Here is a 23,598-nt window from a genome sequence, read left to right as displayed (position 1 = left end):
CCCCCTCTCCCTCTCCCTGTCCCTGTCCCGGGCCCCTCTCCCTGTCCCTGCCCTGGCCCCTCTCCCCCCTCTCCTGCCCGTCACCTGAAGTAGTCGTAGGAGAACTCCTCCAGGGTGTAGGGCTTGGCGCGCACCTCAGGCTCCGGTGCTCGCAGCTGCAAGAGCCGGATCACGTCCTGCCGCTGGTCAGGGGTCATGGTGACCAGGGCCTAGAGACAGAGAGGGGGGGCTGAGGTCAGCTCTCCACCTGGGGCCCTGGGATCCACTCGGCAAAGCCCAGAGCCCTCTCACGGGGGCGGGGGGTGGGGGGGTGGGGGGGAGGGGGGGCTGAGTAGCAGGGAGACTGTTACTCGGGGACTCGGGGGCCTGTGCCCATTCTCAGCCTGGGAGCCCCTCTGCTCCTTGCATCTCTGAAGCTGCTGCTGCCTCCAGGCTGCTGGGCTCAGGGCCCTTCCCTCGGTGCTGCCCTGGGTCCGAACCAGGTCGGGTCAGTCAGAAAGGCCGGACAGGGCGGGAGGGAACAGTGAGAACTGCCCAGGGAGCTGCTTGGAGAAGCCGAGCTCTGAGTTCTCAGTGCTGCGCGCAAGGGGAGTCCGAAGAAGCAGGGCCTCCCTCCCCAGCTCTGCCCCCACTGCCCTTCCGGTCAGAGCCAGGTGCCGTCCTGCCCCCTCCTCCCCCTGCCCCTGGGCACTTCCTCACTGAGGCACTGTCAGGCCCCTCTCCAGGCGTGACAGCTGCCCCAGCTTTAAGTCTGTGGTCCCAGAGGACCCCCGGCTCTCTTCACGGAAGCTGCAGGCCAGGCGTCTATTGTCATCCCTCCCTCAGACGTGGAAAGAAGACAAGGAGGGGTTCAGGGGCGCCCCATCCACGTACCACGATCTCCCGCAGCGGCATGGTGACCGTGGGCATGACGTACACGCAGTCGGTGGGGAAGTCTCCCCGCTGCTTGGTCCGCTCATTGATGCCGTTGGCCCAGCCGGAGTTCATGACCTGCTCCCCCGTGTCGTGGTCCAGGATGATGAGGTCTCCCTTCGCGAAGCTGAGGAAGCCCGACTCCTCGCCCGCTGGGAGGCCGTGGTGAGAGGGGCCGCATGTGGGCAGAGGGAGACTCCGGGTTAAAACATCTTTCTTTGGGTTGATGACCTATAAGCCGCTCCTCACACAGAAGACCTGAGACCCTGTCATGTCTGCTCACTGGCCACCCCGCCTCCACCTTGCCATTGCCCTCCACGCAGACATGGCCATCAGAGTGGCCAGTCTCCTGCTCCAACGCCTTCTGTGGCTCCCCATTGCCCTTAGCAGAAAGCCCACACTCCCTGACATGCTCGCAAGGCCTGTCGGGGGCTGCCTTCCTGACATCTTCCACCTCCGGGCCCCTTCCTCTCCCTCCCCACTTCCAGCCAAACCAAACTCTGCAGTGCCCAGACACGTGTCTTCTCCACCCCTGTGCTTGGCCTGTGATCTGCTCTCTGCCTCAAACACTCACACCCGTGTTCCTCCCCACACCCCAGGCTGCCTGGGGCTGCTCTTCTGGGCTCCCACAGCCTCTGGCTTCCCTGGTCACTGCACAGGCATTGCACTGTCTGCCCTGCCCCTGCCCCTGCCCCTGCCCCCATTGAGGGTGGGGCCAGGGCCTGCTGCCCCTCCGTCTTGCCACTGCTCTGCCCAGGGCCTAGGAGGCTCGGGGATGCTCAGTGAGGTGCTACTGCTGTCATCATCTGAAGATGGGGTATTTGGAGACACTGAGGAGGAACCCCTACGCCCCTGGAGGAAGTGACAGGGTAAGTATTCAAGACCAGGAAGGGAGGGAGGGAGAGAGGGAGAGAGTCCCCACAGAGCGCAGACGGGAGGCAGAGTTCGGCTGTTTGGTTCAGTCGGAGCCAAGAGTATCTGGGGAAGGAGGGGTAACAGGCCAGGCCAAGGCCAAGGGGGGTGACCTGCCTGACGCCCCTGACCCCGGTGCCTGGCAGCCCGTGCCAGGAGCCACTCACCAGGGTTGGGGTTGTCCTGCAGGGCCACCACGTACTTAGACCTCTTCCGGAGCCCCTCCAGAAAGGTGACCACGAGGTCACGGATGTCCTCGGCGTTGCTGGAGGTGAAGGTATACTCATCCCCCTTGATGGTGGCCAGCGTGAAGCTGGGGGCTGTCAGTTTGGCTCCCCTGCAGGACCAACACGGAGAACAGGGCCCAGCCGGGGTCAGTCCTGCCCAGCCCGGGTGACACGAAGCGCAGCCCAGTTCAGAGCAGCCCAGCGAGAGCAAGACGCGGCACTCCCTGAAGGAGACCAAGGCCAGCGCAGTCAGGCTCGGCCCGGCCAGGGAGAGGCTGGCCTAGCCAGGGTGAGGCGCCGCCCAGGTCCGACACAGCTCAGCCTGCGTCAGACGTGGCCGGCCTGCAGCAGCCCAGCCCACGTACCTTTTGTTGTCTAATTCCTACTCAGCCTTTAGTCTCAGCCCAGATACCCCTTCTTCCAGGAAGCCTTCCTTGCCCTCCCACAGCCCTCATGATGCTCATCCTGCTTTAACATGACCTGTATCCATCTCCCCTATCAACTGAAGCTTCAAAGGGGGAGGACTATCCAGTCACCGCTGCATCCTGTGTGCCTGGCACGTGCCTGCTCAGAGCTGGCCAGGCCCAACCCTGCCCACAGCGACACAGCCCACAGAACGCCAGTCTATTCCAGGAGCCCATCTGTCTGTCTGTGTGTCCCTCAGCCCCTCCTCAGTTCGGTCAGAGCTGAATCAGGACCCTGTCGGGTCTTGGCGCAGCTTCGACAACTCCCTGCTCTGCAGAAAGCGGGGTGCGGGGTGGGACTGACCTGCTGCTGGACACGGCCATGATCTCGGGGAAGGACAGCTCCAGGAGCACCTGCTCCTGCTCATCCACGAAGTAGACGCCCGTCCAGTTGACGGCCACGATGACGTCGTTTTTGGGGAGGCTGGGGCCTGGGGCAGAGACCGAGGCTCTGAGAGGGGGCCTCCCCTCTCCTGGGCCCAGCCCTGCCCAATCCTCCCAACCACCAGGGCAGGGGGTATATTGCTTTCCATTTTACAGAAATGGAAACGGAGCCCCAGAGCACGGCCTCCCTGGGAGCCAAAGCCCCGCGTGCGGTGGGGGAGGTGCTGGGACCAGGACCCTGGGTGTGAGTGGTGCCACGGGTCTTCGTGCAGCTGCGGACAAGTCCCCGCCCTGCGGTGAGGCAGGGTGCGGGTAGGGCTTGGACTCACTGAGCCCCAAGGCTCCCTCCAGCCTGATAACTGGTGGTTCTGTGAAGCCCAGGGCCTGGCACGGAGCAGGTGCCCCCAGATGACAGCCCCAGGACGGCTGAGCGAATGGAAGTGAGCAGTTGGCCACATCCACTCTCAGCTTCATGGAGTCAGCCAGCCCCTGCTCTGGGCCACCATCTCCTGTAGGTGCTCTAATAATCTCCATGCCCATCCAGTTGTTCAACCCACTGTGCCACTGAGCACCTACTGTGTGCCACAGAGCCCAACTGGACTGTGGGAGGTGGGACCCACTCAGCGCACTGGCCTGGAGAGACCCGCAGCCCTGCAGGCAGGAGCCTGGCGGACTGGGGCACCTGTTCCCGGCCTCGCCCTGTTGTGGCCGCAGTGAGGGTGGAAGAGGGCATGGAGGCAGGAGGGCTGCGGGTACCTGAGAACTTGTAGGCTTCGTAAAACCTGGAGAAGAGCAAGGGCCACTTGAAGCGGGCGTAATTGACCACATCCTCCTTGACCTTCTGGGAATCAGTTCTCCTCTGGGCATAAATCCCCTGGAGGGGGACAGACCAGGACAGGGGACAAAAGACGTCACGTGTGCTCTGGCCGGAACTCACATGTCCCTGTCCCCAGGCCAGGCGTAGCCCAGGGCTGCGGTGCCCTCCTGGGCATCATGGCCTCACCCGTCCCATCAGCCCCAGCCACTTGCTAGGGAAGCGTGGGTCCCGCCTGCAGGGAGCTCCCAATGCACCCGAGTGACAGAAAAGCCCCCGCTGCAGCCAGGGCAGGTGCAGGAAGTGGGCGGGCTCCAGCAGCCAAAGGGGGTGAGGGGTGATGGAGAGGAGGTGGCCAAGGACAGAGACGGAGGGATGGAGGGAGAGCACCTGTCTTTCCTGGAGGGGAGGGAGGGTGTCGGTGCTGAGCCCGGCCTAGATGTAGAGGGGGTGCAGGGGGCTTCAGGGGGAGGCTGGGTGGAAAGTGGTGAGGGCCTGAGAGACCGCTGGTCTGTGAAGCCCTCTGGCAACTGTGTGCAAAGGTAATTCTGCTCTTACACAACCAGGGCCTGGAGGTGGGGAGGCCTGGGGTCCCCTCCAGCAGCCAGGGTTCCCCACCCGCTCCCCAGCAGGCCACCCGGCTCTACTTGGGCAGCCCCTTCACCTGACAGGGAGCTACTCAGGGCTGGTTATGGGCCTGGGGCCTCCAGCAAGGGGCCCGAGGGGGCCTGTCCCTAAAGCTCCCCAGGCAGGAAGGTGGGCCAGGGCTCTCGCAGGCAGGACGGAGTGCGCCCTTCCTGGGAGCTCCCCAACACGCACCAGCGCTACTGAGCTGCGGCTCTAGAGAGCGCCTGTGCAAGGCCAGGACGGGACCCGCCCAGCCCTGCACCCGGCTTCCCTCATGGGGCCACAGGGCTGGATGTGAGCCATCTCTGTATCCCTGGAACCCAGGCCAGAGCGGATGACAGAGACAGGAGAGAACCGATGTGCGCGGTGGAGGAAGGCAGGCGGCTGGGAAGCAGGAGGCCAAGGGTGCCAGCCTGCCCCCTGCAGCCTGTGGGCGGACGTGTCAGGTGAGAGCTGTGACGTCTTTGATCCCCCAGGTGCTACTTCCTGGCCTCGGCCATCAGAGACCCCCTCTTCCAAGAGCCCCCCCAGCTCTCCTACCTTCTTGTGAGCAGCAATGGCCAGCTGGGCCCACTTCTCGAGCGTCTTCAGGGGCGTGATCTCGCGGTCGGGGATGTAGGTGGGCACGAGGTTCAGGAGGCGCTCCAGAATCATCTCGGAGCCGTAGTCCACAAAGTACTGCTGGGAGGCCAGCTCGGCCAGGTCGTCCTCCTGAGGTGGGGTTGGGTGTGTGCGGAGACCTCATTCACACACCCTCCGGGAAGCCCTTGCCCAGGACCGAAGCCCGGGCCCCTGCCTCCTGGGCCCTCAGCCCCTGGCCTTTGCACCCTGAGCTCTCACCGATTCACCGATTGTCTGGTTGGTGGAACCATGAGCTTCTTGAGGGCAGGGCCACATTCTTGCCTTCTCCTGGGTCCTCTCAGCACCAGAGGTACCGAGCTGACCCAGAGACCAGCCAGCCCATTGGTCATGGGTCAGCCACTACATCCTCAACCCAGGAAGATAACACCTGGGGCTGGCAAACACCAGAACAGGCAGGGACCGCCCTGGAGAGTGGGGACCTGATACCGCGGGAGACTCCGAGTGCAGGGAGTGTGTCACCGTTACCAGCTCCATCACCATCACCACACCCCCAGGACAGTCAGGGGATTGAACAACCCATAGGCTACAGTGCAGAGGCTCCAGAGAGCCAGGTGGGCACTGGGCAGTTGCCCCTTCGCTGCCCGTGGTTGGTGCACGGCAGCCCCTGTGATGCCTGCCTGGGGTTCCCCAGGCTCTGGCAGCAGGGGCAGTAAAGAAAGGCTCTTGGGAGCTTCAAAGGCAGTGGATATTTCCCAACTAGTTCAAAGTATTTCAGGATTTTAGCGGTGGACACACTGTCCTAATACACCCTGCCTGAACATCAACTCACCACCACCATCAGCAACACCATCATCATCATCACTACCCTCACACCTACCCCTACACCATCGCTACTTCTACCGTCGCCACCACCACCAACCATCCCCTTCATTTCCACCATCTCCATCCTCCTCCCTCCATCATAATCACCAACGGAATCACAGGTACCGTGAGAGCCGTCACCACCATCATCAAAAACAATACAACCACACCGCTCCTGTCCACAGAAGGAGATAGAAGGTTCCACGTGTGCAAACTCTGTTCTCATGAGCGGATCTCTCGATCCTTCAGGGCGGAGTTTCCTAGACTAACTCAGTACAGCAAGTGTGAAGCAGCCACCACAGAGGTGCGGGAGCCTCCCACTGGCAGAGTCCGGGCTGTGCTTCAAAGCCCTGGCTCCTGTGGGCAGCGTTACCTCCGGGAGGAGCGAGGAGCATGCCCGCCCTCCGTCAGGCTAACCTCCGCATTAGCTAGTGGCGGGTCCCAGACAGTAAACACTCAGCCCGAATTCGAATTCAGAAAACAGGCGGCCGTGAGCCAAGCAAGATCAGCCGGGCCACGGCTCGCACTCACCTTCTCACACCTGTACTCCCCGAACTTGACGCCTCGCACCACCTGCTGGTAGATGAGGTTGGTGGCCACGTTGTCTTCTGAGGGGTTGTGCCAGGGCGTGAAGACCTCTTTGCGGAAGAAGAGCCGCCACGGGGCATTGCGCTCCTGGGCACCCTGCTCCTTGGCATACTGCTCGCACTGGGAGATGGCATCCATGACGTGGTCACTGCCACTGCCCAGGGAGGACACCTGTGGGCAGAGGTCACCCCGTGGGAAGGTGAGCCAGCAGGAAGGACTACAAAGAGCCATCAATTGTGCCAACTGCTCTCGGATGCCAAACCGAGGCTCAGAGAGAGGCAGGGAGGTGCCCAGGTCACCCTGGAGGCAGGCCAGCATGGGACCCCTGGGCCCCAGGCATGGGCTCTGAGCCGGCACAGCCACGGGAGCTCCCATTTCCCAGAGTAAGCCTTTTGGGAAACTCGGATGCACAAATGGTCCCTGAAAACACAAGAGTATCCATCTGTACAGCAGAAAAACCCAGATAAATTGTGTCGGACACGTGGTTCCGTCCCGGACCTGCAGGGTGGGGCACCTCTGCTGGGTGCGATGTTGCTGGGTGTGGAGGAATCAGCCACCCCCAGGCCCAGCGCCACAGAGAAGGCTCCTGGCCTAGATGTGACAGGTGGCCACTAAGAGTGAAAAGAAATGACCACAGCAACCTGATGAGGAGTTACATCCGCATTTGTAGGTGAGAAAATGAATCTCGGAGAGCCGCGTGGCTGCAGGACCCTGCAGCCTGCCTCCGGCACCAGGGGGGACTGACGCGGCCTTGCTACATATGACTGAAGTGAGTTCTGGGTTTCAACACTGTTCTGTTGGACTTTTCGTTAGGGGCTTAAGAGGGCTCCGCAATCCTAAAGAATTGGCGGGAGCTAGAGTTACCACCAGCTAATAGAGAAAACCAGGGCCCTGGAAGTAAGTAGCTGTGCGAGGTGGCCAGCAGGTGGCAGCACTGAGCCGGAAACCTGTGGGCAGCCAGGGCGGTGCCGCTGCAGGGCTGGCCCTACCTTATCAAACAGGGCGATGTAGAGGGAGAACCCGAAGCGGTCCTTGAGGGAGATCTTGTCGGCCAGCGCGTTGCAGAGCTCCTTGGCCGTGGTGGCCGAGTCCGTCAGCAGGGTCTTGGTGGTCCCATCCATGAATGTCACCGGCAACATAATGGGCTTCTTGGACTTGGTGGCCTGAAAGTGACCAAGGAGCGTTTGTGGGGATCCTTTCACTTCAGACCACCTGGCCCCTCTGGGGTCCTGGCTCCCTGCTGCCTAGGAGGTTGGAGTTCCCCCCAAGGCCCCCAGCTCCCAGCATCTCACCCAGACATTGTATGTCCCGGGTCACAGGTCCCCAAGGAGCCCTGCTGTGCTCCCCAACTCGATGGCAACATTAGGGCCCCTGAGCCAGTCCCTGGGGCTGGGAGGTTAGGCACTGCCACACACCAGGGGCTTCTGCCCTCATGTCCCAAACCCTCACAGGGCCCTGTGACACGAGTATCGTTACGGCCAATGAAGCCACTGAGGCGCAGTGGGAAGCCCTGCCTGAATCACTTTGACCATGAAGCCAACGGATGGGAGTCGATCATCGGCTGGGGGTTCTGTTCCAATAGGCCTGCCTGGGCTTCTAGAACTTAAGGGTGAAGAACCCAGAATCCCAAAGCAGGGGCTTTTCTGGGCACCGGAGACACGTACACGCGCGCACGCACACACACACGCGCACACCACACGTGCACATGTGCACGCCTGGGGGGGGGGGTACCTGCAGCTCCAGCCAGCTGGGCGGCTGTGTCCGTGTCCCGTTGACGAAGGTCCTCCGGAGCCGCTCCTCACAGTACGGGGCGTAGCCAGGCGGTCCCCCGTGGATGAAGTTCCGCAGGTACTGCAGATGAGGACCAGCTGAGGGGGCCCCACTCTGGCCTCCCGCCCGGGCCACAGAGCAGCCTCGCTGGGTCTCTTGCCTCCAATCCCTCCACCCACTCTCAGGACCTGCTTTCCAAGGCACGTCTCCCCCAGCCCTCCCGTGCCTTCCATGGCTCCCCGCTGCCCTCAGAATGAAGTCCACATATGTCGTCTTGGCAACAGGGCCACCACCACCCAGACCTGTCAAGTCTCAGCCATGCCTCTTGCCTCACCCCACACACTGTACCCCCTCTGCACCTAGCTTAACTGCTCCTCCTCCTCCAGGGCCCCCTCCCTGACGAGTGCTTCCCTCTTCACAGCACTGGCCACCAGGCTGTCCCCGGTTCTGTCTGTGTCCCCAGCACCCAGGGCCTGGCACCAAGGACCAGGCAAGAAAGAGGCCTGGGAGGAACTAAAGCACCTGCTCGAACACAGTATGGAGAGGGGCCCGAGACGCTGTCAGACTCAGCCTCCTCACACATAAAACTGGTTGAGGGGAGAACGGCCTGAAGTTCTGGGTGCCTGGGCGGAGGGGACAGGAAGCCGGGCCTGGTAGCCTCATCCCCAAGTTCCTTGACGCTCCTTCCCCTGCTCTCTCCCAGCTCCCCTTCCCACCCAGGAGTCCAGGCGCCCGCCCTACCTTCACGAACTTCTCAGAGGGGGCGAAGCAGCCCACACAGAGAGACATGAGGATCCAGCCCCGGGCGTAGCTGCTCTTGGAGGGGTTGTGGGTGAGCTGCTTGCTAATCTGGCAGTAGATCTCATCCCTGGGCAGGTGGGGAGGCAGGAAGGGAGACGGCTCAGAGGAAAGTCCCCCAGCAGGTGGGACACCCAGGCCTTCCTCTGCTACTTGACCAAGACCATCCAAGAAGAGGCAGAGTGGGGCCGGGTGAGGACGGCCGGGCCCAGGCCTGGGGAAGAGGGTCTGCTTTGGAGACGGGCTCACCAGGCACGGAGCCCTTCCTAACGCCAATCAGACCCACGGACAGTCCCCGTGATCCTGAGGGGGCACATATCCTGCTCTGGGGCACAGCGGCCACAGCCACTGGTGACCACTCTGATGAGGTGCGCAGGCCCCGCCCCAGCCTCGTCCCTCGCCAGCTGGGTGGCCGAGGCAGGAGAGTTCACCTTTCTGAGCCCAGCCCAAGGTCATGAGAGCAGGTGCAATTTCTACTAATGGCAACTGGCAGAACAGAAACAGCAAAAACATCTGGGGACTCTCTCTGCGAGGCAGAATGAGCAACTTTGACCTTCTCTCAATACATCTCTGTAACATTAGAATATTCAAGTGGTCGTGTATTGCTTTTGTAATCAGATGAAAGCAATGAAGGTGGGTTTTTGCTTTCATTTTAAAGGGAAACAGTAGTACAGTGGGGCCTTGGCTTACGAGTGTCCAGACTTACGAGTTTTTCGAGATATGAGCCGTCTCTCGGCCGATTTTTTGCTTTAAGTTGTGAGCTAAAATTCGGGTTACGAGCCAGCTTCAGATACCCCACCGCTAGTTGGCGCAGCGAACATCACAGTGAACACCACAACATCAGCCCAGCATCACATGTCTCACTTGTTCACTGTTGATTTGACATACGAGTAATTTGAGTTACGAGCTCCGTCACGAAACGAATTAAACTCGTAAGTCAAGGCCCCACTGTACCTTCCTTACAGGATTGCTGTGCACTAAGACACTACCTGCTTGCTGAGGACCAAGAGCCAGCCCGCGGTGATGATGTGACCACCAGGGGGCACTCTCGGCTCTTTTCCCTCTCATAAAGACAGGCCTAGGTGGAAAGGAGAGACTACCTAATTCATTCAGTGGCTCCCAATTTTGAGAGTTAACCAACCAATGCAACTTCAAAATAAATTCTGGACATTGCTAACTCTTCATCATGACACATAAGGACATTTAAAACACACCACACACACACAACCTGCCCAGTAGATCACAATTATTTCATACAACAAAGGTAATTTTCATATTCAAAAAGTAGGAAGGCTGAAGTCTCAGAACAAAGAACAGGCCTTCAAATAAATCAAATTTCGTTTTAGAAACACCCTTATCTTTTCCATCTTGTCAGGAACCAATGAAAACTTTATCACCGGCAGCTGGGAGCCCTTGACCCCCATCACTTTATGGACCTACGGGGACACCTGGGCCGAGAAAAGGGCAGGACCAGCCGGGGTCCTTCGGGGAGTCAATACCCCAGCCTCCGACTCCTGCCCGGGGCTCTTGCCACTGTGTTCTCTGGAAGTAACCGCTGTAGGTCTACTCTTGAGACAACTGGGCCACAAATTCTGCCCCTTTTCCCTGGAGGCGGGTGGCCCTGGGTCCTGTGACCATCTCTTCAATGGCCTAGAGGAGCACCGAGGAGGCCTGGAGGGAAGGCAGAAGGTCTGGGAGGCTAGTGACTCCTGGGAACGTCTCTGCCCTCTCTGGACCTCAGTTTGGAGCTCACCCCCCTCCCCACCCCACCCTGCTGTCCTCCCAGCCAGCGGACACAGGCGCATGGGATCAGCTCTCCCGCCCGACTGTCCTGCGGGTTCTCAGAAAAGGCCGTTTCCCCTCCACTGACCCAGCTGAGCTGATCCCTTCATTGCTCCTGGGGACGCCTCCATCATCCCTCTCCTCCCCCAACCCCCAGGGACCTGAGGTGAGCCCCCCGGGCCTGGGCGGGGAAGGAGGCACTGCCAGGCATGAGCTGGCAGGGATGCGGTTAAAGCAGAAGATGCATGTCAGGGCGTGATAACAACAACTATTACTGAAAGCCTCCAGGTTACAGCCCTCCTGAGATTCATCTGCCCACAAGCCTCTGAGGCAGGTCCACTTATTACCGCCCCCCTCCCCCCTTACAGAGGAAGAAACTGAGGCTTACAGAGAGGAACAAACTCTACCAAGGCCACATGACCAGCAGGCCTGTTGGCTAAGGTGACAGAGCCACAGCTCAGCCACCAGCAGCCTCCCCAGGCCACACCCAGCGCTGTCTCCCCAGCAGCCGCCCCTCCCCGCACCCCTCCCTCGGGCGCTGACCGGAGCGCTGGCCGCAGGATGCCGTTGCCGATGACGAAGTGCAGCTTCTCCAGGTTGGAGGTGGGCCGGTCCTCCAGCATGCTGTTGCCCTGCACCGTGGACTCCCCGTCGTGCAGCCTCTTGGTCACCTGGGCCACAGGGAGGAGTGAGGGACCTGCCTCCTGCCTGAGTCTGCCTACCCTCCTTGGCCCCGGCCCCTGCCCAAGAGCAGAATCCTGGGAGTGGCCAGAGAGCTGGCTCTGCCAGTCTTACCCCCATCCTGCCCCAACCCCACCCCATGCAGAACAGACGCTGGGTCCATGACCAGCCCACAGGCTGGGAGCACTGGCCCACTGGCACCCACTTCTGGGGTTAAGGCTCCTCTGCAGCCTCCCTGACACCCCAACCGACCCCCTACCGGTCAGGATGGGGATCTGCTCCTCCAACTCTTGGCAGGACCCCTCTCTCTCCAGGGCTCCCACACAACTCTGACCCCCAGAGCATATCCCAGTCCCAACTCCCCGTCACCATCACCTGTCACCAATGCCCTGGCCCCTCTGTGTGAGCAGTGCCCAGCCTGGGTTCTTCTCCCTGGTCTCACACAGCCCACAACCCCAGCCCTGCACCCTGCCCAGGTGAGGAGAGAGTGAGAGGTGAGCAGTGAGAACGTGCCCTCCAGACGGAAGGGGTGTGGGAGGTCCTCACATCTACTGAGCACCCACAGTTGTCGTCTTGCACTGGCCCCCCAGGGACCCACAGAGGGGGTGTCTCAGACCCCCAACGGCAAAGGTGGGACTTGGATCTCGGGCTACATGACTGTGAGACTGGATTTGAGCCTCAGATGGGGAACAGGACAAGGACGGAGGCAAAGGCAGCGTGGAAGCCCCGAGGAGGAGCCTGGTGGCTGTAGAGGGGTCGCTCGAGGCTTCCTGGAGGAGGCCACCCCCAGGCAGAGGAGAGGAGGGAGGAATTTAGGGAGAAGCACTGGTGTGTGCAAATGTAGGGGCACAGGGGGGCCAGCCCTGCGCTGTGACCACCTGGGTTTGTGTCCGTCTGCCCTCCCAGCCTGAGCAACCTGGAGCGCAGGGCAGGGGTGGTTCTCGGAAAAGGCAAGGTGACTAACCAATGAGCTCAAACAAATCAACAGTGTTGGTGCCCGTGGCACTCATCCCACAGAAAGGTCCTGAGATCGAACGCTATGGCAGGGCATGTCCTCCCTCCCCAGCCTCCCCAGCCTTCAGGTCCCCTCGTGTGGGAAGCCCTCCCTGACCTGACCCCCGCCTGACCTCACTGCCCTCTTCCCGTCTCCCCGGTCACCCCCTACGCTGTCCTGTTGCCTGCCGTCCCAGCGCCCCGAGGACAGGCAGCATGGACGCCTGCTCCCATCCCAGGGGGCCCCCTGAGGCAGTCCGGGTCTGCGCTGACCTCCTCTGTCAGCTTCGACTTCTTCTTCAGGGTCAAGTGCACCAGCTTGTGCCGCATGCTGCTCTTCTTCTGCCCCTCGGGGAGCTGGGCCTGCAGGACAACGGAGGTCAGGGGTCAGGGGTCAGGGTCAAGCGAGTGGGCCCCAGTAATGACCATGGGCTGTGGCTGGAGGAGTGTCTCACCGCCACACGAATGCTGAGGAGGCAAACCCCGCGTGACACCTCCACCCTCACCCCTCACGGCCCCTCCCACCACCGGACGGAAAACTGGGGCTGGGAAAGTGTAGCGACCCGCCCAGCGACCCTCGGTGAGTCTCCATGGCTCCAGGCCTGGCTATGAAGGCCGGCTGCTCCGCCCATGGCCTCACTCACTCGTGGTCAACGCCGGACAGTTTACAAAACGCTCAGACACTTGCTCCCAGGGGTAGACAGAGGAGAGCGTGGGTCCGGGGGGTGAGGCGGAGGTGAATTTTAGGAGCCTCCTCTGCTGAGGACCCTGAGGCTAGGGAGACCGGACAGCCCTGCCCACTGGCCAGGAGGGACATGGCCTGGGGGGCACCCCCAGGGCCTCACCTCGCCCTCGCCCTGCAGCGCCTGCAGCTCCCTCTTGTACGTCTTCTTGCCGAGGGTCTCGTAAATCTTGGTCATCACCGGGATCTTCTCGCTGCCGTCACTCATGGCCGTGTGGTACTTGGGCTCAGGGAGGTCCCCCATGAACCGTAGGATGGTGATCCACACGGCCAGGGCCGCCTGGGGCAGAGCCACGGGAGTCAGAGAGCTCGGTGCAGGGTATCGCTACAGCCAGCAGCGTCCCCAGGGGCCGGGGAGGGGCTGGAGAAGCCCACAGGAGGCCACTGTGCTGAGGGCACTCAGGGGTTCCTAGGATCTTGCCCAGGTGGCCTGGCCCCAGGCTGGGGGGGGGGGGTCAAGTCAGCCCTGGTCCCCGCCCCCCAGGGACCTGCTCTCAGCACCCGCAGCCCCAGCACGGCCCCAGCCCTCACCAGCTGGTCACCCTCATCGTCGTGGAACAGCAGCGGCTGCTTGAGTGGCCGCCGGGTGTAGGTGTGCGTGGTCGTGCCCTGGAAGTAGGTGGCAGAGAACTTGGCGAACTTGTACTCAGAGAGGTCCTCCTCGTCCTCGTCGGGCAGGGGCAGCGCCGCGTCCAGGTCCTCCTCCACCATCTCCCTCCGCCCGCGCTCCAGGTCCTGAGGAGAGGAGGGGGTCCCTGCTGTGGGGGCCACTCAGCTGGCTGCAGCCCCCACCTGCCCTGTGGGGCCAGCACTGCCTCCACCAGGGGGCACTGTGCCGTCCTGTTCACGACTTAGAACCTGGCGCATGGGGAGACCTCAGTGCATGAATGAATACAAGCTGGTGAGTGGCCCTGGAGAGGGACAGTGACTGACCGGGCGTGGCAGGCTGGCGGCTGGACGGGGCCTGGGCCCTGTGGCCCCCGACCCAGGTCATTGCTGCTGCCCTCTGCTCAGAGGCGACCAGGTGGTCTTCAATGCAGGGGGGTGCAGTCACCCCACTGAGGCCTGTCGCCAGCCCCTGTTCCCAGCCTCGTACCTCAAAGCCACTGGGGGCCTGGCCCTCCTGGCCCGGCAGGCCGCCCGAAGTCCCCAGGAAGCCGAACATCTTGTCCACCATGTCGGAGTGATTGACGGGCTCGTGGCGGGCCCTCTCCATCTGCTCCAGGAGCTCCTTCTTCCGCCGGGCCTCCTCCTTCTCCTTCAGCTCCCGTTCCGCGTCCTCGCGGGCCAGCTGGGCCAGGCGCTCCTGGGGGGTAGGGGTGATGCAGAGGAGACAGCTTCAGAGAACAAGGCCTCCCTGGGGATCCCCAGGGCCCCTGCAACCCCCAGGCCACAGTCCTCCTCTCCCCCTGGGCCTCCTGGCCACTGGGAGGGACCGGCCTTAGGCTTCCCCACCCCGGGCCTCACTCCCATCAGCCCTCCGAGCCTCGTGCAGACAGATGCCCAGACAGGAAGGCCACCTGCCCCCAGGGCTCAGCTGGAACGCCTCCCCCAGGAAGCCTGCTCAGGCCTCCCCAGCTGGAGGGACCACACCACCCAAAACCCCATCGTGGTGGCTCAAGGCTGTAGACCAGCGCTTCTCACAGAAAGATCGTGGGAGCCATGCATGGAGCTGCTACACTTCAAACAGTCACAGAAAGTAAGTGAAACCAACTTTAATCATATATTTTATTTAACCCAATCTTTCCAAAATACCATCTCAACATGTAATTAATATTTTAGAAATAGTACCGAGATGGTTTATAGCCCTGTTTTTCTGCCTTCAAAGCCTGTGTGTATTTTATGCTGCCTGTGCTGTGTCATTTCAAAAGCTCAGTCACCACCCGTGGCTGGTGGCCCATGCTGGGTGCTCTGCCCCCGGCTCAGGCTTTTAGGGAGGTGCGGGCTCCCAGCTAGAAAAGGTGCTCCTGAGGGCACGGACCGTGCACTCTGGAGCCACAGCCCTCCGGCCTCTGTCCTGGGCCAGGACGGGCACCCAGGGCACACATGAGGGGAGGGAGTAGAGGACGGAGGCTGGCAGCCAGTGTCCGGGAGGCTGTCCGCCAGTGGATGGACAGCGAAGCGCTGGGACAGTCCCCGCTCACCTGATGCTTGCGTTCGGCCTCCTCCTTGGCCTTCTTGGCGCTCATCTCCTTCCGCAGCTTCTCCTCCTCCGCCAGCCGCATTTTCTCAGCCTCCAGACGCCGCCGGTACTGAGGGAAGGGAGAGCCGATGGGCACGAACCATGTGGAGCTGGCACCGTGCTTCCTCCAGCTCTGCCCCACCCACCTGACTGAGCTCTGGGCCTGGGAGCGATTTGCCAAATCATTTGGCAGATGGGGAAACTGAGGCATCTGAGAAATTCCCCGGGTCACACGGCTGGGGGGCTGGGGAGTAGGTTTGACACCATTGATCCCCAAACCAAACCAGGTTCACGGACCCTCCCAAAGATTTGTCCTTGGCTGGGAGAATGAGCATGAGAGGTCTGGTCCCAGTGTGGTCATTCCTCAGGGGAGACCCAGCCCTAGGTCACAGCCAACAATGGGATGATGTGTCCCCATGCGATGAGAACTCGCCCCTCACAGGCGGGCACTGCTCACCTCGGCCCTGAGGCGCCGGTGCAGCCTGCGGGCGATCATGCCCCGGGCGTAGGCCTGCACGGTGAGCACGGCCCAGAGGCGGTGGCGGAAGGCCTTGCGGACCAGGTAGGCCCGGCAGCGCGCCTGGAACTGGATCATGCGCCGGCGGGCCAGGCGGTACTGCTGGTGCAGCTTCCGGGAGCGGTGCAGGGCCTGCAGCCGCAGGAAGCCCAGCCGCATCTGCAAGGACAGCCCGGCTCAGAGCCCTGGTCACAGGCGGCACTGCCCTGGGTCCCTCTCCTGCTGTGTGCCCCGCAGGAACACCCTGACTCCCTGGACTGGGGCTCCCGGAGGGAAGCTCTGCCTCCTCTCAGGCGGAAGGTTCCCAGGCATGGCCCTGGCTCCCCATCCTCAGACCAGGAGCTGCTCTCCTATCTGCCTCCCCAACCCAACCCCAGTTGCTCCCCTGAGGTCAGTGGGACACACCTGCTTCGGGCGCCCTCGGAGGTCTCTAAGGACCTAGTGCTCAGTCTCACCCAAACATTCCAGAAGAAAAGCCTAAACATCGCTGACCAGATGGGAAAAGGCACAGAACCAGACTTGGACTTGGGGCTGGGGAAATGGTCGGGGCAGGATGGGGCAGTGGCAGGAGGCCACGGTCTGGGGCACAGGTACATCCTGCTGCTACGGCAGCCGGGCAGGTTCAAAGGCCTTGTGGGGCAGGAGCAGCCCCCTGGGGAGGCTCACCAGCCCATAGTTCCTCCGGCAGTTGTGGCCCCGCCAGTGCCTCTGGATCAGGGTGGCGGCGTTCTTCAGCTTCAGGAAGTTGGACCTGAAACAGCAGGAGATCCTCAAAGCAGAGACGGGGTGCCCAGAGGCAGCAGGGTGCAGGCGGGGCTTGGGATCAGGACAGCAGGGCTAGTCCCAGCCCCGCATCTCCTGGATCAATGACCTGGGCAACAGGGTATCACCTCTCTGCCTCAACTTCCCCATCTGTGAAGTGGGTAGAATGATCCTGCCCTGCCTGCTCACCGGCTTGTCACATGAGCCCAATAAGGAGATTTTCCATGTTTATTGAATAAATAATAAATAAATAAATAAATAAATGTATGAATAATAAGTAAATAATCTTAAAGATTAAAATATTTGAACAGTGTGAACTTCACTCACTACTATCAGATTTCCCCATTTTATAGATGAGAAAACTGAGACTCGATGAGGTTGGACTAGAGCCCACATTGTCTGACTGAGCACAATGCTGTTCCCCCGCACACTCTACATGACAGTCACCTATACCGGATGGAGGACAAAGAGACCACACGTCCAACAGCAGGTGTCTGCTGCATGTGGAAATACATATAGGAGGAGTGAAAAATTAGTATGGCCTCGTGTGAATGAGCCAGCACGCCAATGCCTGGAGGCACACAAGAGCAAGTGAGCAACTGTGGAAGGAAACAGTAGATGGGTGGGCAGACACATAGATGAACAGACAGGTGGGCGGATGGATGGATGGATGGAGAGGAGGGAGTGACCAGATGAACTGCAAACGGGGCAGGCTGTGGGATTTTTGTGGAGCCTGAATCGCACTCCAGAGTCAGTCCTGCTGATTTGTGGGTTATCACAGCTATACACATGTCCCTTATTTGGAATTTATAAAATTTGTAATTTATAAAATCTCAAATTTCCTCTTTGAGAAATTTCATCAGGCATTTGAGACCACAGAGTGTCCAATGTGTGTGCCCCCTGAATCCACATGTGTGCCTGTGTAAATAGTGTGTCTGTGAGTTCACCCATGAGTTATGCATGTGTGTGCTCATGTCTAGGTGTGCACCTGGGTGTGCATGCGTATTTTTAGTGCTCTGGTTAGAGGAAAGAAGTGTGTGGGCTCCCATGGGGAGGAGCTGGTCCCGGCGCGTACCTGTCTTTGAATCCCCGGATGACCTTCTGGAGGAGGATGACTCTGTCGGTGATGGCCTTGTCCCGCTCCACCTCCAGCAGCATGTCGTGGTGGTCCTGGGGGGCAGAGCTCCTGAGCAGCGGCCCCCCATGAATCCAAGTGAAGGCCCTCTCGTCCTTCCCTTGGATTCCAGGCCTGGGGCTTGGCTGGGCCGCACGGGCTCCCAGCCCTGCTCTGCTCCGTGGGGCAGCCTCTCCCAGCCACAGAACAGAGAGAGGTGCTGTGGCTGTTTCCAGGGCTCTGGGTGGGGCAGATGGAGCGGGAGGAGCCCAATCTGACTGGATGGAGTCAGAGGGTGCGATGGGCACACACAGCGGCTCCATCCCGATGGCCTTGTCCGCCCACGCCGTGCCTTCCCCGATGTCTCTGTCATATCAGCCTCTGACCTGGCCAAGCCACCCTCTGGGATCTTGGCAGCAGCCTCCTCACCAGTCTCCTGGCCTCTGTCGCTCCCCTTGGCCTCCCTAAGCAGGGACCCTCCTAAAACAACTCTCCGGTGATCTTACCGTGATGCCCATGACTCTCGGGGACAAGTCTGGTCTCCCTGGCCCTCAGGCCCTCCATGATCCGGGCCCTGCCAAGTTCTCTAGGCCTGTCCCCCCCTCACCCCCACACCCCCAATCTTCACTCTGGTTAGACAAAAATCTCATCATTCATTCAATGCCTTTAAAAGTGAATGTCTCCATTGCCAGCCCCGTGCTAGGTGCTGGAGTGGGTCCTCGGGGAGCCAGGCAGACAGGGCCCCGTGCTGAGTCTCTGTGGGGAGCCACATCCACCAGCTAATCACAGACCGCATCTCCTGTGGCGAGAGCTCTGCACAGAGGAGCTGCTCAGCCATGTCTTTCTGAGTGAATGAATGAATGAATGCATGAATGGGAAGTGGACACTGAGACTGGAAACCACTGCGTGCCCTCCCTCCCTTAGCTACATGGCCGGGCATCAGACCAACCCTGGCTGCAAGCCCAGGGCCTGACCTCGGGCATCTCACTTCTTCTCTCTGAGCCTCTGAAATGGGCATAATGATCCTATCTCACTGGCTGCTGTGATGACTAAATAAGATCGTCTCACTTCTTCTCTCTGAGCCTCTGAAATGGGCATAATGATCCTATCTCACTGGCTGCTGTGATGACTAAATAAGATCGTGGACAAAAAGCCCCACCGAGTCTGGGCAGTTGTGGGATGCAGGCCCGGTGCACACATTTTTCCAACGAGGAAATGAAGGAAATGAAGGCTCAGGGAGATGAAGGGACTGGCCTGTGGCCTCGCAGCCAGGAAGGAATTACACTGGAGCCTGGGGCTCTCTCTGGCTCCGGGCTGGCTCCTTCCTTCCCTCCACCCAGATGTCCTGCACAGCCCAGGCCCCACCCGGTACCAGAGGAAGGAGCCCTGCCCTGTGACCCCAAATGGCCAGAAAGCGAATGCGACGGAAATGGAAATGAGGAAGCCCGCAGGCTGGGAGCTCACACTGGCCCTGGGGCAGCGGCCCAGCCACCACCAACAGCCAGCAAGCTCTGCTCCAAGGCCAGGATGCCCCGGGACCTCGCTTCCTGCTCCCAGTTCAGGCTGCGGTGGGAGCCAGAGAGCTCCAGGTTTGTGCTCAGGGAGGGTAGGAACCAGGGACACTAGAGAGTGAGGGGGTGGCACCCACCAGAGCCTGGGGTGAGCTCTGCCTGGCAGGAAACCACAGTCGAGAAATCCCCCACCAGGCACATCCCATTTTATGGGGAAATGAGGCTCAGCAAGGGCCAGTGGCCTGCCCAGAGTCCCAGGGAAGACAGCCACCGGTCAGCATTGAACCCTGAGCCCACTTTGGTCTTCTATTTTCTCACCCAGGGTCAGTGCTCTGACCCCAACCCCAGGTCACAGCTGGGCTCAATACCAGGTGCCCCTCCCCTACCAAGAAGGCCTCATTTCCCGCCCACACGCCCACTCGTCCTATCACAGACTGCAGGATGGGAGGATGCACAGGCCCAGCCCTGACCCCGTCTGATGCCAGCTTCCCCAAAGAGGCCCCCTGGCGCCCGTTCCCACCGTGACAGGAGTCCACAGCCCCCAAGGCAGTCGGGCTTGGAGCCTTTCTCACCTTCAGAAAGATCTTGGTTTTGCCAATCTGCCAGTCGTCGTGCGTGCCCAGCACAGCCTCAGCCATGCGCTGGCAGGTCCCCCGAAGGTCGTCCTGGGGGCAGGGGCGCACCAGGGAATGGGCAGTGGGAAAGGCCACCTCTGTGCTCCTCCCACGGCTGGGAGGCAGGGCTCTCGCTCCAGCTCCATCCCAACTCACTGTGTGACCCAAGCAGGTCCTGCCTTCTCTGACCCTCCCTTCTCTCCTTAGCTCGGCAGGGTGCCTGCAGGACCCTCTCCCGCATCTGCCCGGCTGGAGGGGCTCAGTGGTTGAGCATCGACCCATGAACCAAGATGTCGCCGGTTCGAGTCCCGGTCAGGGCACATGCCAGGGCTGTGGGGTGTGCAGGAGGCAGTCGATCAATGATTCTTTCTCATCACTGATGTTTCTATCCCTCGCTCCCTCTCCCTTTCTCTCTCTAAAAAAAATCAATAAAAAACATATTTTAAAAAACAAAACACCCCTCTCCCACATCTAACACCCACAGCCCACTTGGTAGTCCTGGTCTCATCCATTACACCCACCGGCGAAGTCCACGCCCAGCAAGCATGGCCATTGACGCCCTCACTGCCCTCCGGACCCCAGTTTTCCCAGCCGCACCTCAGGAGGCAAGCGGACATCACACCCAGCACCCCGTCTCAAGGGGGAAATGGGCCCTTGCCCAGCCCAGAGCTGGGACCGGTCCTCCTGCCCCCCGTGCCCCGGCTCTGTACCTGCTTGTAGGCCGGCTTCACGCCGGGCAGCAGCACTCGGTACCGCTCCACGAACTCCACGAAGCTGTAGCGGATGGGGTAGCCGGCTCGGCGGATGCGGATGGTCTCCATCATCCCCGAGTACCGCAGCTGGCGCACGCACAGGTGCCGGTCGAACAGCTGCCCAGAGCCAAGCGCATCAGTGCTGGCGGCTCCTGCTGGGAGCCCAGCCCTGCACTGCGTGTCCCCAGCCCCAGACATAGGCCCAGAGAGGCCCAGGCCGCACAGCAGATGAGGAGCAAAGATGGCACTGAACCTGGGTCTGCAGTTCAAACCCACATGGCAGCAAGAAATGAGATCCTCACAGGGGTGAGCTGGTGCTCGGGGGCAGAGAGGAGAGAGAGGAGAGATGGCTTAATTCCCCCTGGGACATCTGGGGGCGCTGCCCGGAGGAGGCAGCCTTTGCTCTAACCCTGGAGAACACTGGAGGGGCAGGGCGAGCATGTGCAAAGGTGTGGAAGCCTGAAAGTGCAGAGCATGTCGGGGGACTTCACAGGGACTGAGGAGGTGACCCTCGCCAGGACTGTGGTTGTGCAGGTGCTGGGTGCCTGGCACATCCCAGGGGTGGCCCTTCATGCTACGGTCATTGCAGACTTGTCATTATTTAGACAACTGTCTGGCTGCTGACAGTAACCCGCCTTAATTTGTCTAATTGGCGCACAGTTGCTTTTGTGATGGCAGCCGGCAGGGCCAGCCTGGGGTTCCTGGAGGGCTGAGAAGGCCCTCGGGGCCTGGCTACGGGGGCCGCAGGCAGTGAGCCATCAGACATGCGTTTGACTCCTGTCTCTCACTGCAGTGGAGGGGCCTGGACAGGGAGGCAGGGGCAGGAAGGCGGAGGGCAGTGAGGATGTCCTGCTGTCAAGGTCCAGGCCACAGATGCTGAGGTCGGGGCCCAGAGAAAGGCATCTGAAAGATGGTACCCAACTGCCTGGCAGGGCCCTGGCCTCATTCCTCCTGCTTTAGGTGGGGAGCTTACTGGGGCCCATTTGAACCTCACACCCTGCAGACCTGGCCCTGAGCCCCAGGGGGACCGGTCAGGTCAGCGCAGGGCCAGCGCGTGCGGACGGCTGGCTTCCTTCCGCCACCTGTTTCCTCTCCCTCCAGGCACTTTCCCTGGCCCCCCACCTCTGTCCCACCCACCCCCGCCCCAGCCTCTAGGAAGAGCATGTGGCAAACAACACATCCAGGGCCCTGGGAGGACGGGCGCCCAGTGAGGATTTGGGCTCTGCAGCTGCAAACCCCTTAACCTCCTGGAGCCTTCGTCCCACATCTAGAATGTGGGGGCCCTCCCCCAGTCCCCACCCTGCCCGCCACGGCCCGGCCCCTCCATCGCCCCCCCCCCCCAGGCTGGTTCCACTCACCATGGGCTTCTTGAACTCGTTGGGCTTGATGCAGCGCACGAAGAAGGGCTGGCAGGCACCCAGGGTGCGCATCAGCAGCTCCAGCGACCGCTTGAACTGGCTGCTGAGCGTGGGCGAGCGCTTCCTGGTCTCCGCGCCCTGGGGGGACGGACCACAGCGGTGGGAGGGGCTGACCTGTGTCCCGCCAGCACTCGGGACGGGAAGGGAAGGGGAGGGAAGGGACGGTGGGAGGTCAGCGGGCTCAGGGCCTGAGGGAGGACAGCCCGGCGAAGCAGGCTGCCCGGGACTTGGGGTTTCCCTGTGACCTGTCTGGTCTGAGCTGGAGCTTGGACTCCAGGGAGCCGCCTGGGACCTGAGCCAGAAAGAGCCCTGCTGTGCTGGAGGCTTCTAGGCAAGGCACAGCCCCTCTCTGAGTCCCCAGTCTCCCTCTCCAGGAATAAATGAGTGGCCGAACGCGCTCACTCAGGGCACGGGTAAGGGGAGGGGTCCTTCCTAGAGACAGGTGAGAGGACCTAAACTCAAACCCTGGCCCACCACCTCCCCCGTGGTCCTGAGCAGGTCACTAAACCGCGAGGAGCCTCCCTCCCTATCAGGCTGACAGGCTGTGATGAGAGTGGGCACAGTGGACGTGAACAGCAACCTGGGAACCTGGGATCGGGGGTCAGGGGTGGCCCTCCCCTGCCTGTGCCCTCCCCTTCCTGTGGGATTAGTGGTTCAGCAGCTGGCCTGGCCGAGCAGGTCTGGGTCAGCCTCCTAAGAAGGCACAGAGCTGGCCTCCTACTGTGTGGCCCGAGGCCCACGGCCCTGTGCTCTGCCAGCCAGTCTCTCTGGGGAGCCCACCAGGGACCCCTGCACCTCCCTGCCCTGGTGGAGCCCCTCTCAGAATATGGTGAGATGGTGGGGTGGGGTGGGGAGGCCGGACAGCAAACAAACAGGAAGCGGACCGTCTCAGACTGATACCCAGACACTGGCCGTAGAAACCAGATTCTATTCCAAAGCGTCCTTCCCACTCCTCACTGCCCGCCCGGTCCAAGCCACCAGCGGCTCTCTCAGATCCCTGCAAGAACCTCCAAGCTGCTCTGTCGCCCCACACACCGCCTCCACTCTGCCAGGACACAATAGCCGACAGCAGCCTCAAGACCTGGCTCCTGTAGCTGCTCGCTCTCCACACCCGCTCGCTCCCTCCAGCCAGCCGCCTCTGCCTCCTGCTCTTCCTATAAGGCACTGGCAGGCTTAGGCGTGAGGAGCACCTGAGGGCGTGGACTCGCTGTTCCCTCTCCCTGCCGTGCTTTTCCCCCACAGTGCACATGGCGGGGCTCCCCCCCCCCGCCCCCCGCCCCCCCCCGGCCTCGGCTTTATTTAACGTCTCCACAGGCCTTTCCCGATGCCCCTTTTTAATTTGGTAATCCCTCCTTCTCCCGCCTCCATGGGTAGCTCAATTTCCTATACGTTCTCTTGGAAAAGAGTGCGGCGCCAGGGGGGATTGTTCCTTTTTTGCCTTACTAGGGTTACATTTTTCCCTTCTCACTAAACGGAACGCTTATAGAGGAAAGAAGTTTTTTCCTAGTGACTATTAGCACAAAAGACTCCCCCCAAAGGACCAGCACGTGATATTAAAATTGCTATATAACTTTTTTTTTTTGTCCTGGTC

The 23,598-nt window shown here is 61.1% G+C and overlaps 1 protein-coding gene across 1 annotated transcript in view; it reads right to left on the bottom strand.

The window, feature by feature from the left end:
• The window catches only part of MYO7A (myosin VIIA), a 75,884-nt gene that overhangs the window by 12,886 nt on the left and 39,400 nt on the right, over positions 1 to 23,598 (bottom strand). Inside the window, exons 15-36 of the mRNA XM_023755923.1 lie at positions 21,948 to 22,085; positions 20,548 to 20,706; positions 19,796 to 19,888; positions 17,674 to 17,768; positions 16,503 to 16,587; positions 15,777 to 15,995; positions 15,282 to 15,389; positions 14,234 to 14,443; positions 13,669 to 13,872; positions 13,241 to 13,417; positions 12,669 to 12,758; positions 11,265 to 11,392; positions 8,883 to 9,009; positions 8,103 to 8,222; positions 7,361 to 7,534; positions 6,315 to 6,542; positions 4,881 to 5,051; positions 3,656 to 3,773; positions 2,820 to 2,946; positions 1,992 to 2,161; positions 874 to 1,064; positions 85 to 209 (exon numbers count right to left, since the gene is read on the bottom strand). Of these exons, the coding sequence (XP_023611691.1) occupies positions 85 to 209; positions 874 to 1,064; positions 1,992 to 2,161; positions 2,820 to 2,946; positions 3,656 to 3,773; positions 4,881 to 5,051; positions 6,315 to 6,542; positions 7,361 to 7,534; positions 8,103 to 8,222; positions 8,883 to 9,009; positions 11,265 to 11,392; positions 12,669 to 12,758; positions 13,241 to 13,417; positions 13,669 to 13,872; positions 14,234 to 14,443; positions 15,282 to 15,389; positions 15,777 to 15,995; positions 16,503 to 16,587; positions 17,674 to 17,768; positions 19,796 to 19,888; positions 20,548 to 20,706; positions 21,948 to 22,085 (3,257 nt within the window). The remainder of the gene's footprint in view (positions 1 to 84; positions 210 to 873; positions 1,065 to 1,991; positions 2,162 to 2,819; positions 2,947 to 3,655; positions 3,774 to 4,880; positions 5,052 to 6,314; positions 6,543 to 7,360; positions 7,535 to 8,102; positions 8,223 to 8,882; positions 9,010 to 11,264; positions 11,393 to 12,668; positions 12,759 to 13,240; positions 13,418 to 13,668; positions 13,873 to 14,233; positions 14,444 to 15,281; positions 15,390 to 15,776; positions 15,996 to 16,502; positions 16,588 to 17,673; positions 17,769 to 19,795; positions 19,889 to 20,547; positions 20,707 to 21,947; positions 22,086 to 23,598) is intronic.

This window comes from Myotis lucifugus, unplaced genomic scaffold (genome assembly GCF_000147115.1).
Source record: "Myotis lucifugus unplaced genomic scaffold, Myoluc2.0 scaffold_86, whole genome shotgun sequence".
Lineage (NCBI taxonomy): Eukaryota > Metazoa > Chordata > Mammalia > Chiroptera > Vespertilionidae > Myotis > Myotis lucifugus.
This window is presented reverse-complemented; position numbering and strand designations above follow the sequence as displayed.